The 18229-nt window shown below is 35.7% G+C and overlaps 1 protein-coding gene across 9 annotated transcripts in view; it reads left to right on the top strand.

Annotated features, from left to right (window-relative positions):
• SFSWAP (splicing factor, suppressor of white-apricot family) overlaps positions 1-11993 on the top strand; it is a 49706-nt gene extending 37713 nt beyond the window's left edge. For 4 of the 9 annotated variants that reach the window (XM_010581725.1, XM_010581730.1, XM_010581729.1 and 1 more), the window contains 5 exons: positions 3110-3265; positions 4580-4705; positions 8392-8562; positions 9159-9231; positions 11572-11993. In XM_010581725.1, the coding sequence (XP_010580027.1) occupies positions 3110-3265; positions 4580-4705; positions 8392-8562; positions 9159-9231; positions 11572-11637 (592 nt within the window). In that variant the 3' untranslated portion in view covers positions 11638-11993. Of the gene's footprint in view, positions 1-2978; positions 4706-8391; positions 8563-9158; positions 9232-11571 lie in introns of those variants that run through there. The other 5 variants (XM_010581726.1, XR_775280.1, XR_775281.1 and 2 more) reach the window with 5 other exon arrangements.
• The last annotated feature ends 6236 nt before the right edge of the window (positions 11994-18229 follow it).

Below are 18229 nucleotides of genomic sequence, written 5' to 3'. Positions count from 1 at the left end.
AATGAGAAAATGTTTAGAGTAATCAAGAGTGGGAGGCTGATTCATAACCCGGTCAGATACTGATGTGATTTGTCTCTCAAATTTTAAGCAAAAATAATGCCTTGTCTTAGTAATTGACAAAAAAAGGCAAACGTTGTTGCCTAGCTAGAAGATATGACTGGGTTTATTTCCCTTTTTTATTTGTTTATATATTCAGTGTTGATTCAGAGGAAATTATTTCCACGCATTGTCTGTCTCATTCAAAACATGGCACCTTTCACGTCTCTTTGCTCTTCAGTTTTCCCAGTGCTTCACCTAGAACAATGTTTTTTTCCTAGATTCCCAAAACATTAGATGTTACAGCTTACTGCTGAATGAATAGTTATGTGAAGAGTCATACCATCCTGGGATAAAGTGTAAACTATTTGTAGAGTTTGATGTGTTCTTGTATTAAGTGGATGGTGCTTAGAGATAGTCTTTATTGTGTGGACACTGATGATAAATTATACTGGAACATCCCTATTTTGAGTAACTCTGCTTTATTTGAATGTCTCAGTCTAATGTTTTCTGTTTGAGATTTTGTTGCCTTATTTTATTCTGTTCAAAATGTATATTCTAACCTACAAATCTCAATATAAAGTGATTATTGATGCTTTATTTTACCTCAAGATTGGACTGAAAAAAGCTGGAATTTTCCCTTTCTGTAGTAATTACCACTCCAGTTCCTGTTAATCAAATAATTCAGAATAGCAAGATCATTTTCTTAATAAACAAACTTTCATAACTTTCTTAGAGAGTAGCGTACTAGGTTTCAAGTATCTGCACAGTGAAAATAAGTATTTTGGATTTGAAGTTATTTAAACTGTTATTTTTAAATTAACTGTGACAGCCAAAAGAGGAGCTATGCTTATTTTGTAATTTTTCATTAGACTATATTGCATTCAGATGATAATGAATTGTAATTTCTAAATTGTAATAATGACCACTCAACACTTGTCCTGTATTTGGGGAACAGTCTTAAAGCCTTAGATTTTGTGAGATTTCCATATAGACACTAGTTGAGCTTCTGTTTAAAAACACTTTGAGTAGTTACTATTTAATGGTGTAAGTTGTTTCAAAAAGTAAGATTAAAAATCACCTTTACCATATAACTTATTGTGACAAGCTAATAGGAAATGACATGGGAAGTGAAGTTAAACACAGCAATTTGCTGTAACTTCCTTTGCTCTTTATTCAAGTGATGTTCAGTATACTTTTCAAGCTCTTCCTTTTTGGTTTGTGCATCTTAATTTTTTTTTCCCCAAAATGCGTATTCTATGTAGAAATCCTACAGATGAACTTTGCAATGTGCTTCTCGGTATACCATTTTATATCACTTGTTTATAATTTATTTTTGCATTGTTAGAGGTCTAGAGGATCTGCTTCATTTTAAAATAGTCTTTGGTGGTAAGGTACAATATTTGTACAGTTGCATTTTTATATATTTTCTAATGCATCTTCAGCAGTATTGAAGCTGAAAAATTATGTTCAAGTAACGTGAAGTTGACTCAAAGCGTGTTTTCCATATTCATTTTTCTGGTTAGTACAACCAAACCTGTTTTACAAAAACAAGTTTAAAAACTTGTAGCTGCGTAAGAACCCAGATATATTGGCTTAATTGTGGCAGCAATTAACAGCAATTCGCTGTATAAATGCATGTTATTTTCTGGAACAAAATTTCTGTACCAAAGTTAGTCCCATAAAGCTCCTGGTAGCATACAGTTTTGATTCAAGACCAACATGACAGATTAAAGTTAAACAAAAGTCATGGAAACAGTAAACCGTGTCCAAAAGTGCTGTAATGTATTTCAGTGTGGATTGCTTTGGAGCTGTTAGTCCCAAAGAGATAATTAGTTATTACAAATAAGTACTTAATGTCAAAGATAGGGCACATTTGCTAAATCTGTCTTGGAAAACAAACAGCCTTTGGTACTTTTTGGTCATCTGTGGTGTCTTTTCTTTTTTTTTTTTTTTTCCCTCTCTCTAATTGGCTTTAAAGCACTATTAAAAAGTTTGATGTGAAATGTACCCACCAGTGGTGCTCTTTAAAGAAGTGTAGGTTGTCAGTCACTGGAGTTTTCAGTATGCTGTTCTAGCTGAGAAGTTAGGTTTCACAGCTGGTTGGCAGTAAGTGTAAATAATGACAATGTTCATCTGAATCTCTGTTTTCTACCAATGGATCTTTGTAGTACATGATTTAAGCTAATGATGTATTTGTATGTGTGAGTGTGGTTTATGCGTGTATGTGAGAGGAGAGGAAGGAAAGCAGAGGCACTCGTTACATACTGAATGATTTATTGATTTGGTTAGGTGAAATTTGGATGTTCATTTTGAACTAGAGTAGAGATGGAAAGTCTAAACTTCTCTTTGATATTGTTTTTCTTTATACTGTCTAGTAATAGAGTAGTACTAAGCCACTTAGTTTATCCAGTTAATGAGTTATAAACAGTAATTAGTAGTGGCATACTTCATTAACAGGTTACTTTTCAATAAGTTTGGATAGAGTATGCCTGTGTGTGTGTTTGTGTGAGACTTTTTGCCTTGATGTTAGAAATTTAAGAGACTCGGAAGTAACTATTCTTTGTAAAAAAGGTTGCTTGGGGTTTTTTCCTCCTTCCAAACTGATTTTCTGATTGCTGAGGCAGTGTCTATTCACACAGTTTTAATTCCTAATTTGTAATGAGATATGCCAAGCTTCATAACCCTTTGAACTTTTGGGACCATACTAAACACAAGTGATACTGACTTTAAGGGAACAAAGTGTCTGTTGAAATAACAGTCTAATGAAAGTAATAATTGATATGTTGCAGTAAAACTGTTAAGCTGGTTTTAATTGTTGGAAGCTAATGGCCAAAATTCTTAACATTTGGTGATTGGAAGAGTTTTGTAGAACCACAAACGTCAGTTCATAAAAATGAAGCTAATGCCTTTTTCTTTCTGATTGTTTGGACTTTTTTTAGGCTGGTCCATATAGGCATGTTTCACTAAGGTTCAGCTTTTGGTTAAGGGACTGAGCCTTTTCAGGATTCTAGTTAATACCAAAACTAGGACATTTTATTCTGAATGTGAAGTGTGTGCCTCCGTATCACAGACTCACAGCATCCACAGGGACACTGAGCATGGAGCCGAGTCTGAGCAGCTCATCAATGGCAGCAGCAACAGAGCGGGAAAATTATCAGGCAACTTCGACAACGAAAAGATTTGACTGCTGGAGCTCTTTTGAGGGAAATCCTGGTAAAATGTCAAGGTGTCTGACTGACCCCAAACTTTATAATCTGTTGGTTTTTTTCCTTTTTTTAATCCTTCTGAATGGCCTGGTAAAGATCAGATTTCTAAGTGACAAAGCAGTTAATTTGCAACACTTAACTGCCATTGTGATTACTTTTTTTCATTTTCAGTTGATCTCTTTTGTTGTAGGTGTAAGAGAAATGGCTCAGGAGTGTGTATGTATATTACATATATGGTGTGAGTCTGCAGAAGATCAGTGATTTCACAAATGGCTTGTCTTTTAGTCACTGCAAATTAGGTATTTTCATGAACGTGAATGTTTGGTATACATGGAATGACATACCTATAGTAACTAAATAAGAAAGGCTTTAAAATAAATAAGTATATAGAAGTAAAATTATTAGAATTATATATTTCAGTGAGAACAAAACTAACTGTTACTATCAGGAATTTGGGGTTTGGTTTTTTTTTTTCTTTTTTCCAAGCTGGGTCCCCGAGTTGTCCCCTTCTCCATCTTCCTCCCTCCCCTCCATCTCTCAGGGCTTTTCTCATTCCATTTATTTTGTTATTAAGAGATACTCAGGTTTTACTTGCACATCCACTTATTTCCAAATCATAGAGAGAAAGAGTTAAGCTCTTAAGTTGATCTCTGATCTTAACTGGGCATGCTTTCTTTTTTCCCTCTTGATCTCTTTCTCTCTCTCACTTCTCTAGGAAAAGTATCTCAAGTTGAAGTGCTAGTGCCAAACAACACTGATCATGGGTTGTTGGTCACTTGCACAGGTGAAAATATTGGCTGTGCTAGGTTTATTCTGCAGCATCAGGGACAAAATTTCCTGGACTTGTCAGTGTTGGAGGTGCGCTGAAAGCAAAAAGTTGTATTTACCTCTGTGATGCAGCAGTTCTAAAAACATACCTCTAATTTGAGAAGACAAGGTCAGGCCTGAGAATCCCAGGCTTCGAGCCAAATTGGACTTCTGCATACCAGTGTTAGTGAACTCTGTTGCCACAAAAGGTGACTGGACTAAAGTAAAACTTTTCTACCGACTGATACAGAAGTTGGCATTAGCACACGATACCAAAAAATAATTGCTTTTTTTTTAATCCCTCTTGGGAGTGAAAAGCAATGGATAAGTACATCCTAAATGTCTTGGATGGGTAAGAAATTTTTATGCAGCTGACAAGTCTTGGAGACTAAATACCCCATGTTGGTACAAAATAGGCATTTGAAAGGTGTTATATTTGCGTTTGGTGACAGCACAATTCCACTGAAATAGAAGTAATGAAATAAGTAACAAAAAGCAAACTTTTGGATGTTTATTTTCCTGCTCAGGTCGCGATCAAGGTCACCTAGGAGAAGGGCTCACACACCAGAAAGACGAAGAGATGAAAGAAGTGTTCCAACAGCATATCGCATTAGTAATAGTCCTGGAAATAGTCGGAAACGCCCACGTTCCAAGTAAGTATACGTGGTCCTGGAGAAGGTTATGTCCTGGCATCGTAAGCGACTTTAAACATACCCTGATGTGTTGTATACTCCCTAGGTAGAACTTACTTTTTTTTATGTTCTGGAGCTTTATTTGCATAGACAAATACTTCTGTGGAGAAAAAAAATAATACAAGCACTCATTCTTCTTCCCCCATTCTTGCATATGTTTGAACACTAAAAGTACAACCAAATCAGTGAATGTTAATACACTACTATCTTGTAGCTGTGAGAGTTCATATTTTATTTGGACTGTCGTATTTCCTTCTTGGTGGGTCATTTTCTCATGCTCTGATTGTGCAAGCTATATGACCTCTGCACAGAGGTCATATGGTGGTATTATGTTATTCCTGCTGGTATTGCTTGACATCTCATCATATCTGCACAAATAAGGGGAAACTCCAGTTTAGCAAACTGTATGCTTTACATGTAGCAATTATTTTACTGGCAGAGTGGAATGTGAAATACAAAACAAGAGGTGCCTTTTTTGAGAGCACCTTGCATATAGTCTCTCTGAACCTATTATAATCAAAATGGCATACCAACCATTATTTCAGCTCACCAATTGCAGAAGAAAAACATCTGCAAAGTGTGTGCCCAGAAGGCTTTGAAATGTCGTGTCATGTTGTGTCTTCAACATGCAAGGAAGTGAAAATTTTTCATGCTTGTATATGTACACCTGAAGTGTACACAAAACCCAACACATTGAAGTTACTAAACTGAGCATACAGAATTTTTCTCCTCATTGGTGAAGATTTAGTCTTTAACCTGTTTCTCCATATTTCTTGTGGAATAAGAAGCAAAGAGATCACTTTCAACTTTAGGATTATTAAAAAACTTCTATTGTTTCTAAGATAATTTTCCATACCTGACAGCTTCTAATTAATTGATGTGTGGTATGTATAATTGAGAACTTCATTAGTATACTTCAACTGATTCAGTTTTTTCGCATTCATCAACTCAAGATAATAGAGGCTTCTGTGGAATTCAGCATGCGAATTTGGTTAAGCAGAAAAAATATGGAAGCTTAAAATGTTTTTCTTCCTGTGAACACACACAAGAATTTTTTCACAGCCCTGTGCTAGTTTTAATGCAGTGTTGGTGTCTGCTGCTTGACCATTCAGCATTTTAAGCTATAAATTATGTTTAGAGTTAATGCCACTCCAAGTGGTAAATTATGATGATAATTGTGAAACAAACTAGATTCCTCTGTAAGCAATATTGTTTATATAGGTGGAAATTGTAAACTTTTATTAGGCCTCAGACGGGAAAACGGAACACTATACAATAAAATATAGCAGTAAGTGCAAAAAACATAGACTGAAGAAAGAATATTGTTGTCAAACATAGATGAGGATATTTTGCAGCTCTGATTGCAGAAAGCCGACTGTTTCAGCCCTGTTAGGACTGACATGCTGAATTTTCAGGTAAAAATGTAGATGCTGTGATGGACCAGTTTTCATCTTCAGTTATGGAGTAGATTCTTTGCAATGGTATAATGGAAGCAAGGTTTGGGTTCAAGGTCTGTTAAAAGCTAATTAGTTTACTTGGGCTTTCTATGAGTGAGTAATGTGTAGTTTGCCTGATAGCTGAGAGCAGGTTTCAATCTTACATGACAGCAGTCAACTGAATGGTTTTATTAACCATAGTTACACTAGAAAGTAGGCAAGCTTTAGAATGCAGTACTGTCAGAGGACTGAAAATTAGAATTGATAAATACTGCAATGTTTTAAACTTGCTCAGGGCATTAATCTAATATCAGTCGTGGTGCTAAATAGCCAGCATTGCTTGTAAATTTTTAGGTGTATTTCCAGAGGAAAATATGTAAGAACTAGGAAGCTATGCTTTACTTTGTCTTGTTTGGGAATTACTGGCTCAGTGCTTGTAGAATAAGGTATACTTCAGAATAAATACAACAATTGTTTTTTCTTCTGCTTGTCCTGTACCTCAGTTGCCATCATAGTCACTTTATAAAGAAGTCTAATGTAAATTAGTGTTTTAATCTGACTGCAGTGAATTACTGTCCACAGAGAATATGCATAGTTCTTTTATGCTAGCTTTTGTACCTAGAAAAATACTAAAAAATAAGCCTAATTTTAGCAAATGGACTGTTGTAAAAATAGAAAATGGATAGACACATTCATTCAGCTGTTATGATGTTTGTTCATCATAATCTGAGATGAAAAACACCAAAAAAGCTTACTGTAAAATACTCTTCTTGCATGATGAATGTTTGTTGAGATTTTCAAGAGTTAAGTATGGAATATGTTCACAGCTTGATTACATTATGATGTTTTAAGAAACTGAGCAATTACAGTACATAATTAGCTAGTCAAGGAATCACCAACTTTGTAGCTGATGTTTTTTGTAGAGTCATGAAAATGTTAGAGGCCAGTAGAGCTGTGGGGTTTTTCTTCTGCCACTTAATGATTATTTATGCAAGAAAAGTGTAAGGAGGTTTTGCGATTTTAAGTCTTGAATGCTAAATTCTATATAAAAATCAGATATTAGAAAGATAAATTCTAAGCATCAGACAGTATTTATATGGGAATTTAATATGTTACAGCATAGCTCCTTTTAAAGTAGCAAATTCCTAAGAAAATCAAAATGAAGGAACCAATAATGTGATACTTCAAAGATCGCTCGAAGTTTTACAATGTTTTAAGATGTTCTAGAAGTTTCAACAACATTCTTCTGAATAAATTTCTAGCAGTGCATGTTAGAGAGAGATGCCTACAATGAGGTATTGCCTAACTCTAATTAAGCCATTACTCTAGTAATTCTAATTACAGTAATATCAATACTGGTATATAAATCATACAGGCATAAATTCATAACCATGTATACAAGATTTTGGTAGTTCCATCTCTAGTATATTACTAATTGAATTCTCTTTGAGCTTAATATTGCATATGAGGAGGCTACCTCTGTTTTCCACTTTTGTCAATAATGAACACATCAGGTACCCATAAGTCCTCTTTTCCAGCTCTCGTAGTGACAAACATTTGTGTATCTAATTTCCAAGTTATAAATGGTTTGCACATAAAACATTTTGCTAGGTCGAGGTTTGAGTGGCATACAAGAGCTTGCTTATAATTTTGAGCCTGTGGTTTGTCGCATTATAGATTTGATCACAAGGAAAAGGGTAATTTCTTTTAAAAAGCAAACAAACCATGGATTTGCCTTATAGATCTTTTGTATAGCTATAATTCCATGGTTTGCTCATTTATGAGCTAGGAAGATTGCAAGGGATATAAACTCCTACATTTCTCATTATATTCTAAGTGTCTGATGTTTGGGAAGGAACTTCCCTCTAGCAAAGTTAGGCTGCAAATCTCCATTGAAAGGCTTTTCATTGCCATCCTTCAAACTATCAAATACTGGCCAGTAATTCCTGTGTAGCCATGCAGCAGCGTTCCAAGTGAGAACCTCAGGTACTGGTAGTTGGCTAATGTAATATGTTAAAGAGAGCTTCTGAGAAAGTATTTTGCGTAACCATAGAAGTGCAGTATTGGGGTAAGACTTATGTTTGCTGAATGCATGAGAAGTATCCTGTGGAAGAGGACTACATAAGCTTTTAGAAGTGTGAAAAGTAACTTCAACTGAGCTAGTGTAATATTGCTTTAAATATCCTTCAATAAAATATTTTCTTCTCACAGAAGTCCCCATGAAAAGAAGAAGAAGAGGCGGTCTAGATCACGTACCAAGTCTAAAGCTAGGTCTCCTTCACCATCCATGTCACCAGGCAAACCATCCACACACAAAAATTCTGTACATTCAACTAGTGTCTCTCCTGTGGAGAGCAGGGAATCCAGCCAGGAACGCTCCAGGTAATAAGATCTTTTACTGTAATACTGCAGTGCTAATGTCCTTTGACTGTGAGTGTGTCTTTTGACCTAACTTGTATGGTGAGAAGCTCTGTGTGTGTGTGTAATGTGTGCATATTAAAAGTAGAAGACACTGGGAGAACAGCACTACGTGCATCAGTCTAATGAAGACATTGGATCTCTCTTGCCTACTGGAGTAAACATCTTGACAATACTCTTACTGTAAAACTGGTGCAGAAAATTCTGCAACCTAATTCTAAGTTAGAAATTGGAAACTCTCACTAAATGGGATAACTCTTTGAAGTAGAATTTTAATAGAGTGGTTTGAATTGTAATGTATGTGCAAGATTCATAATTAAATTATTTCTACAGAATATAGAACAGTCCTGTTAAAAATTCCTAGGCTGCTGTTCATATTTCTCTGTATCACTTGTATGAGTGACTCTTCTGACTGACTTATCATGGCTTCTAGTTGATTGAGAGAACTTTTGACTAACATATGAGAGACTTGTACAATAAAACCCAAAACTGTGATGGTGAGTAAAATGCATTTTTAAAACATTTACTATAAATTTCTGATTCTAATTTTACTTTTTTAGGGGAGTTTCTCAGGAAAAAGATGGCCAAATCTCTTCAGCAATTGTGTCTTCAGTGCAGAGTAAAATCACTCAGGTATAAATAAACAAATTCAGAGTATGTTGCCTAATTAAGTGTGTCCATCATATCATTTTGTCCTCTTACTACCTTGTACAATTCTGAGCTTTGCACATGGGGTAGAGACATGTTCATTGTCATTCTTAAATTGTTTGCTTATGAGAAGAACAATTTTCTTGCTTCTCTAGCTGCTGTCCTTTCAAATTTAATCAAGCCTCTAAAGACCAAGCTAAATTCATTATGCTGCAGTATATCCACTGTTAAGATATGAAAGTCCACATTATGCCACCATACCCCAGTTACCAATAGCAGATATTACTGAGAGCCCATCTTACCATGTAATGCTCCTAAGTTTCGTGGAAGAAAGGAAAGAAGGAGAAATATTTTGGCAAAGGCTAAGTTTGTAGTGTTGGCAGTAGAGGAAAAATACGTCCTCTTGCAAACTGAAGTAAGTGTATGCTTTGCGTTAAGCAGAATCTTCAACTCACTCATCTTACTCTTGTTGCTGTTTATGTTTCTGAACTATTGTTATGATTTCCTTGACATACTCAAGTTTGCTGTGAATCATGACATATCAGGTATGTGCCTCTATATACTGTGCAACAATCTAAATGGATTCAGCTTCCCTAATGCAGTTTTAAGATACCCACCCTCCATCAAAATAATTCCATTCCTTTTTTAAAAGCTACTGCATGGTATCACTCTTCAAAATTCTTAATTTCACTCGTCCTCTTAGAGTCTTCATGCATATTTAACTTTCTTTCAATTGAATATGCCAAGTTTAGAGGAGGAAGGCTCTTAATTATGCTTTGGAAAATTTACAATATAAAATCAGAGTTGCTTTTTATATTCTCATTTCTTTCGATGGATAGATTATTCTTTCAATAAATTAATATTGTTCAAAGATTTAGTTCCGCTAGGGAAATAGTGGTAGTTGGAAATTAATACTAGTAGGCTAGTACCTTACATACCATATTTCATCCATTTTCGATGAGAAACCCAAAACAAGAATATTTAGGAGAATAGAAAATAGCAAGTATAGGCACCAGAGAAATAAAATGGAGTACTAACACCATAGCACTCCTTAGACTACCAAACAAATGCATGGAAATTCCTGGTATGAGAAATAAGATGTGAACTACATCATGGTCTTCAAAGTAGAGTAAACATCCCACCCTTTAAAAACATAGACCCTTCAGAGAAAGGTAATTAGTTCATGCATTTCTTGGGTTAAATAATGCTTATGGCATAGCATTTGCTAGTTAAATATTAGTCTGCTTGCTTGAAGTGCAGCTGTAAGAGGAGGAAAGATTACTATATTAAAATACAGTTCTTGGTTACTATTTGCAAAAAGTAAAAAAGAGGAATGAAACTTTTGTGAATCTGCAAGATATTTCCTAATATAGATTAGTTTAGCATCTTTTTATCTTTAAGGGCCCAAAGAAATGTAACTTACCTAATTATTAGTATGATTATTTTGCTGCCAATGTGCTTGCTGACCCTGACTAATTCAGTATCTTTTCTCATTCAAATCCTTCCATCTGTAAAGTGGAAAAATGATGTTGAATTCCCCTATGAAGTGTTTTGAGAGCTTCAGATGAAAAACGCTTTAAAAGAACTAAGGATTTTAATTCATTTGTATTGCATTTGTGAAGAAACTTTTTAAGTAACTTTAATTCATTACCGATACACACTTTTTATTTTGTGATCATTTTTTGAAATGCAATTATTTGATGCCATTTACATGAAATTTCATGTCCTTTTGTAATGCTGTTTCCACTGGATACTCAGACAAGACTGAGAGTTGCTATTTGGTTTCACAACAGTCTTAATGTTTCAGTCACTCTGTCATATGTGAAAATACAGCTGCTATGTAAATTTTTAGCTCAGGTTTACAAAGTGAACAAAAAAAGCTTTCTGTTATAGAGTAACTGGTAGCACTCTCTTCTTTCCAGCTCTCTCTCTTTTTTTCTTTTCTTTCTTTTATTTTCTTTTTTTAAACGTTCAGTGGTTGGTAGTTGTATGTTCATTACAGTTTTTGTGAAGATACAGACAGTTTCTTTCAATTTCAGTTGATGTGATTTCTGTGTTTTGTTGCATAGAAACTGTTCTAAATATTTATGCAGAGAACTTTGTAGCATTATAGTAAAAACAGACTTCAGTTGCTGTCATACAAACTTTCTCCAAATTATTTTGCACATTTAGCCTAGGGACTGTTAATATCTGATGATCATGAATCTAAGTATTCTGTGTGACTGGAGCATAAGCTAACCTTTTCATGCAGGTTTTTGCAATCACATGCTTTAGCTCTGTTCAAAGCCCAGACATGTCTGATCATTTTCCTTTTGTTTCCTACAGGATCTTATGGCCAAAGTGAGAGCAATGCTTGCAGCTTCCAAAAACATACAAACTAGTGCCTCCTGAGACCTGTTGAACTGACCATCAAGAAATTGTGTGAAAAAGAACAATATAAAAAAAAACTGCCTCATCTCAAATGTACAGCTGAGCTTAGCTCACTTGGTTCACAACTCGCCTAATATTACCAGAACTCAAGGAGCTAAAACCTATCTTTCTGTACAGAAGCGTCTCCTTGAAATTTCATTAAACTTTTTCAGCCAGAATATCTTTGGAAAGTTTTTGGTTTTTGTAAATTGATTTTTTGACTAATTCTTCAGTAACATTTTATGATCTGCAGTCTATATGTGTATATTTGTAAATACCATGTTTCTGTGAAAGAAGTATTACACAATAATAAAGAAGGAAACATCTTTCATTAGCTAGATATTTTGTGGAGTCCTTAATTGTTTGTGGTTGACTTTTGTTACAAATTAATTTTCTTTTTCTTTAGTACTTTCTGCTTTTTAAAATAACTGTCTAGCCTGCCTGATCACCTTAAGCTGAGAAATACTTTTTATCTTCCTTCATGCACAGAACAATCTAAGAAGGATGTTTGTTTGCTTGGATGTTAGTAGTGGACAGGTATTGGGCAAGGGACATGCTTTTCTGTCCATCATTTAGAAAGATCTCTGAGCCTCCATTTGAGGAATTGACCCTTTGAGGTCAATAACTAATGGTCAGTAGGCCCTTTGTTTTAATGTGCCTTGCTCTCTCTAGTTAGCTACAGAAAAGAGTATATTTTTGTGGTCATTCAGCAGGCATACTTTACGTAAATCCCAACATTATTCTGGTTTAACATCTTTCGTACAGTTGGGAAAGATGCTTACTAATACGTTTTACTGACATATACCAGTTAACACTCTTCAGAAAGCTTGTGGCCTCAGTATAATTGCACATTTGGTTATTCTTTGTTGTACACTGAGACTATTTAATTTTTAATTGAAATATCCTTAAAATGAGTACAAAAAGGCACATGTGAATTTTTCCCCAAGCCTGCTTTAACTGTGAGGTTTTGTAATAGTTGGTGCATTCAAAAAGTGCCCTTATTGGCAGTTATCTGATTCCATAAAGTGTGAAATCAGGGCTTTTAAAGACCCCTGAAAAACTCTGTGGTCTGTAATCAGAAAGATTGTGGTTACAGTGACTCATGTCCTAATTTTTTCAAATTGTATAGAGAGTAGGTGGAGGTTGGAGATGGATTAGAGAAATTAATGTGGTAAAGTTTACGCTTACTTACAGACTAGTTGGTAAGTTAACTACATAGAACTACACAGATTAATAACTTCGGTGCAAAATCTTTTTGTTTAAAGCAAGGGGAGGAGAAACAATGCGTTGATATAACTCAAGCTTTGAGTAACATGATGGTCAAAATGGTAGTTGGTATGCCACTTGCCAGTGCTCACTTGGAATGCAAGAACAGTATTTAAACCACTGGAAACAATCAATCAGGTTTCTTTTCATTTTTTGGCCAGTAATAATTAGCAGAGTTTACACTCCTACAAACAATATAGAATGCTGTCTGAGGCAGAGAAATTTCATTGTGCACATTAGTTGTGATGAAACAGAGCCATCCAAATGGTAATGCAGAATCATGTTACCCACCATTTACCTTATTATTTCAAAGTTATTTGTAATGTGTTGACTAGGACAAAAATAACTTTCAACCAGTGCGGGAGAGAGAACGTTTTCTCTGTATGTGTTGATGAAACAGTACTAGTAGACACAGAGATAAAAAAGGAGATAAAGTAAATTTTGTAGGCAGCTGTTGTAGATTGTTGTGGAGTGTTAAATTTACAGGACCTATATTTTTCCCTCCTAAATGGAGTTAAAAGTCTCACCATGGTTAAATAATTGGCAGCTTGGATGCCAGTTGTTTGTCATGTAATAGGAAAAAATCCAACTCTTTGATAAAATAGACTGGGCAGCTTGTTTTGCTGCTGCTTTGCAGATTTATTCTCTTTGGGAAGGTTGTTGCTTTAATGACTTAAAATATTTTCCCTCCCTGTGAGCAAGTCTTTTTCTTTTTTTTCTTTTTTTCCTTTTTTTTTTTTCTTATTCCCTTTTGTGGTATGAAGTGAGATGGAGCGTTTAGCTCCAGGAAAATTTAGATTAAACTACATTTTTATACACTCTTTACTGTTTACTGAGGTTTGTTTGCATTTAGCACTCTCTCATGGGTAGTTGTATTCTCCAGAATTTAAAAAGTAGTAGTGTTTTTATTGTGTTATTTTTTCTCTTTCAAACCAGAACGGACATTTTCACCATATTAAAGGGTCTTGAACTGCTTTACCAGAATAATTCCTTTGTATGTATTCACATTTAGAAATCGATGCTGCTTTTTTGGTCTGTCTTCACAGGCACTAGCTGTGTTGTAACTGCTTGTAAATGCAGCATGGAGCTTGTGATACGATCAGTACAATTTCTGGTGTTTGGTACATCAGGAGAATGTAACTAGTATCAGGAAAATGTCTTAAGAACTTCAAATTGGAAAATTTTCAAATTTCTATTTTCCAGGTACGGATTTTCAATGCAACCCCTGAAAGAGACCTTTCTGTCAACCCAGTTATAGGAGCTTACCTATGCATCTGGGACGACAGGCAGCAGGTCTGGCATTTGCAGAAAAGGCGAACGGGACTGCATCTCGCACCCCACCTCCCATCCACGAAAACTGTACGTGCTCAATTCCTTGCGATCTGGCCACACACCCAGGGGCCTAAAGAGGCCCCGTATCACCTGGCTGTATTGCCAGAATATTGTTTCTGCTGGGAAATCCATGAGGTTGCTGCAGCGGGGAGTTAAGAAATTGAGAGCGCTTCAGTTGGAAGAAAGTGGGCTTTTGAGTAGTCATGGGGAAGGGACTGTGGTAGCTCGGAGTTGTCAGCAACTAGTTTTAATGTTTCAAATTTCTCCGTTTTGTGGAAACAATATAACATGAGGTTGCTTTGCTTTAAATTTGGTTAAATACAGTAATTTAAGCAACTCTTTAGCTGTAGGTACTTTGAATTATTTCCTCTGCGTGTGTGTAACAAACCAGAAGCACTTGGAATATTAACGCTAGCTTTCCAAAGCACTTTGGAAGGGCCTTTTTGTCCCTAATGTGCTAGCCAGTCTTTCCTCATCTTAGGAGTTCCAGATCAGTTTGGAAGATAAACTTTTTTTAAAACTGTCAGTTTATACAACGCAACTTTATTCTCTGTATTCATGCAGAGTAGCCTTCTCAAAACAAATTTCCATGACAGAAAAACAGTAGGAGCTGTTCAAGAGGTACCAGTTTTTGCTCTGTGGAGGTTCAGGTTCAACTGAAATATCAAAATTTACAACTTTTTTAAGTTTTGAAGCACTAAATCATTTGCGGACTTGGGTATTTGTAGGTATTATAGACATACTTTCTCAGGGATGGATAATAGGGCAAAAGCGTTGCTACAGCAAAGGTAGTGTATAGCCTCAAGTTCTCCACCTTTCTTTGTCAAATGGAAGAGAAATAGGTACGTGTTAGGTGCTGGTATACATCTGTCCCCCAATCCCTGACCAGTTTCCTTCAGGGCATATTTCTCAGTACAGACTCCATGAACTTTGATCAATCTGCCCATCTAGGTATAATCTTCATCATTCAAGATGTGGATTCCTAATAACTTGTATTGCAGATGCTCTACTGTGAATTAATTGAATGCGTTCAACAGCTTCCTACTTGGCTCTTCAGGTCAGCTGGTGGGTAGCCTGTTAATAATAATAAAGTTAAAATCATTTGGCCATCTCAGTATATACTTCTTGGTTTTGAACAGGTGAAGAGACCTTGCTTCCAGTTGTAGGGCAGCTTCTATCAAACTGAGTTAATGGTTTGGCATTGAACGATTTGGCTCTGTCAAGAAGCTGACAGGCATTGAGATGTATCTGTGGTCTCTTGGCATTGATCATGATTTCACATCTATTGTCACTTGCAACTCTTTGTGTCATAACATTTTGCTTGACACCAATTATTTTGGAATGTACACTTTCTTATTTGTAAACTTCATGCATTAGAGACAATCAAAACTATACTCTGCATTTTGCAGTGGGACAATAAAGGATAACATTTAGAATTCATGTTTTCTTGGATTTAAGGCAATGTCTATTATCTTTTGTGAAGAAATTTTATTGGGAAATCCTGTTTAATTAAATTTCTACTTAATTAAATTTTGTTTATCATCTATTCCTCTTCTCCCAGCAACTAATTATATGAAGCAAAGAAGTAAAAGACCTGTGGATTGAGGTTAGTAAAACGCTAAAGCATCTTCTTTACTAATTTTCCTTTTGCCTCATGATCTGAAAACATGAAATACAGCATTGCACTGATCTAACATTCTTATTTTCATTTCATAAATTAATTTGGCTATAACTTTATGAAAATTGGTTTGAAATTCTCCTAAATGGAGCTCTTAAAAGTTGAAAGCTCAGTGTTTGAATTTCTTTCTGTTGTGATTTAAATATGAACATGTTCTGAATATTTTGTTTTGCTTTTAGACAGATTCTTTCAAGCACCAGAAGTGTGGTTTGGTTAAGCATTACATGTAAAAGGAAAGGCTTTATTGGAGCGGTTGGTTAGAAACTAATACCTGTCTGCACACTAATTAGGTTTCTGTCTTTCTGGTGGCCAGCTGGTGTGGTATTGCTTTTCTTATTCTGTTTGAACCATTGAAGGATTCTTGATAATTCTTGATGCAAAGCATGTCTTTGGTTTTTGCCTTAATTTTCCCTGTTCTGGATTACACAGGAGGTGAATATGGGTATAGAAATACCCTACTGGGTTTTGTATAATCTTAAAGCAAGTCCTGACTGTTTATAACAAATCCACTTTTACCTTCCAGTGAACTTGAAACTTCCATGCTATTAATTTAATATCTTTAATTTGAATGAAGATGATAATCTCTTGGCAACAATTAATCCTGCATATGTAGCATGACAAACATTATAAAAAGCTCTGCCAGACCTTTTTAAAAGCGATGGTGATAATCTGCCATTTCTGGATCACTGCCATACTCTTGTCGGGAGACCTGCTATGACTTGGTTTTTCTGATAAGGACAAAATGGCTGCACATCTAGATGCATGCTGAGAAACTCGTTTTTCTCTTTAGACAGAGTATTAAAGTGTTGATCTCTAAATAGAAAGTGTGATGACTTTTTGATGGTACTTGACAGTGTTTATAAATACAGCTGCCTGGTAGGGTAAGAGAAATCCCAGTATGCAAGACTGGAGAAGGGCAGGTGCCGACTTCCCCAGACAACATAGAGTGGCAGATATGATAAGTTACTTCACTGAAACTGGCATAATTTGGGGTTCCAAGCTTTTCCTTGTCCTGTTTGTTGTAAAATAAATTCTAAGGATGTATTCTTGCAGGGAAAAGTCCTGTATATGCTCATATCTTCTCTATTAAAAAGTAGGAAGATTTGGGGTGTCTTGTTAAATGTAATCCAAAGATGTTTATCTGCAACTTTATGCATTAGGATATGGTAGCCTTGGTGATTGTAGGACTGTCTGTTAAATTATTGCTCTCAGTTTTTTTAACAGCTTTTTTCCTTCAGAAGTGCTAAAGCTTGAAAAAAACTAACCTTAACTCTGATCAAGAAACAGGTCAGAGGGTTTGGCATCACAAGGAAGGAAACAAAAGTAATCTGTAATCTCTGCTCCTCCTTTCTGAAGTTCTAATAATTTAATTCATTTTCTAAGGAAAAATGGAAAGGAAAAAATTCATTTTGTAAGGACTGATGAAAAGATGAGTATTTTTCTACCTTGAACCAAGTAAGTGTGAGAAGATGTTTCAGCCTTAAGCTATTGAGACAATCAAAAGTACATTGTCCGCAGGTCTTTGAGTGCCCTAGCTTATGCACAGTGAAGACTATAAATTACCAAGTGCAACGATTAAAAGATTTTATGAAAATCATAAGATGTTGCCTTAAAAAAATGGTGGGGTGGATGAAGCCTGTATTACAATGGCATTATTACAGTCTGTTGTCAGTAAGCTGTCTATGCGGCAAGAGAATTTCGAAAGCTGTATGACCTTGACCTCACCTAGAAACCTTCTCCGAGCGGATACTGAAGATGGAGTGAAAAGGCAACTACTCCAGAGGTGTATTTCTAGTGGGAAACCTCTTGTTCCCTTGGATACTTAGAGTAGAATATGTGGGATTTAAGTGTAATGGTATAATAATGACAGACAGAGGAATAAAGGTTCTTTAGATGCCCCAATCTATTGTTTTATATTCCCAGAACAAAACATCTCGTGTATTTGCATAATAAGAAGCCACCAGTTTACTCAGTTGAATCATGAATTGTGAAAGCCTTTGAGTTTGTAAGTTAATAGTTTTCTCAGAATTGCCATTGCAAACAGAGAATAGACAATCATTATTCTTTTGTGCGGGTCCCTTATCTGTTTGGGTTCACACTGTCCCTGTGAGTTGTGCTGCAATTTATCAGTGGGAAGATATTTCCAGCTCATTTGTGTTCTCTCTGTCAGGGCCCTGAATGCAGTAATAGACCTTAATGGTCCTGACCGGCCTCGCATGGAACCTTCGCTCACAGCCTCTGACCGGAGGCTCGGTTTCGGCTCAACGCCTTGGCTCTCTGCCGAGCTGGCTGTAGGTA

The sequence above is a fragment of the Haliaeetus leucocephalus genome, unplaced genomic scaffold, assembly GCF_000737465.1.
Source record: "Haliaeetus leucocephalus isolate CR32 unplaced genomic scaffold, Haliaeetus_leucocephalus-4.0 Scaffold802, whole genome shotgun sequence".
Classification (NCBI taxonomy): Eukaryota; Metazoa; Chordata; class Aves; order Accipitriformes; family Accipitridae; genus Haliaeetus; species Haliaeetus leucocephalus.
The sequence above is the reverse complement of the archived record's forward strand: the minus strand, read 5'-3'. Positions and strand labels throughout refer to the sequence as shown.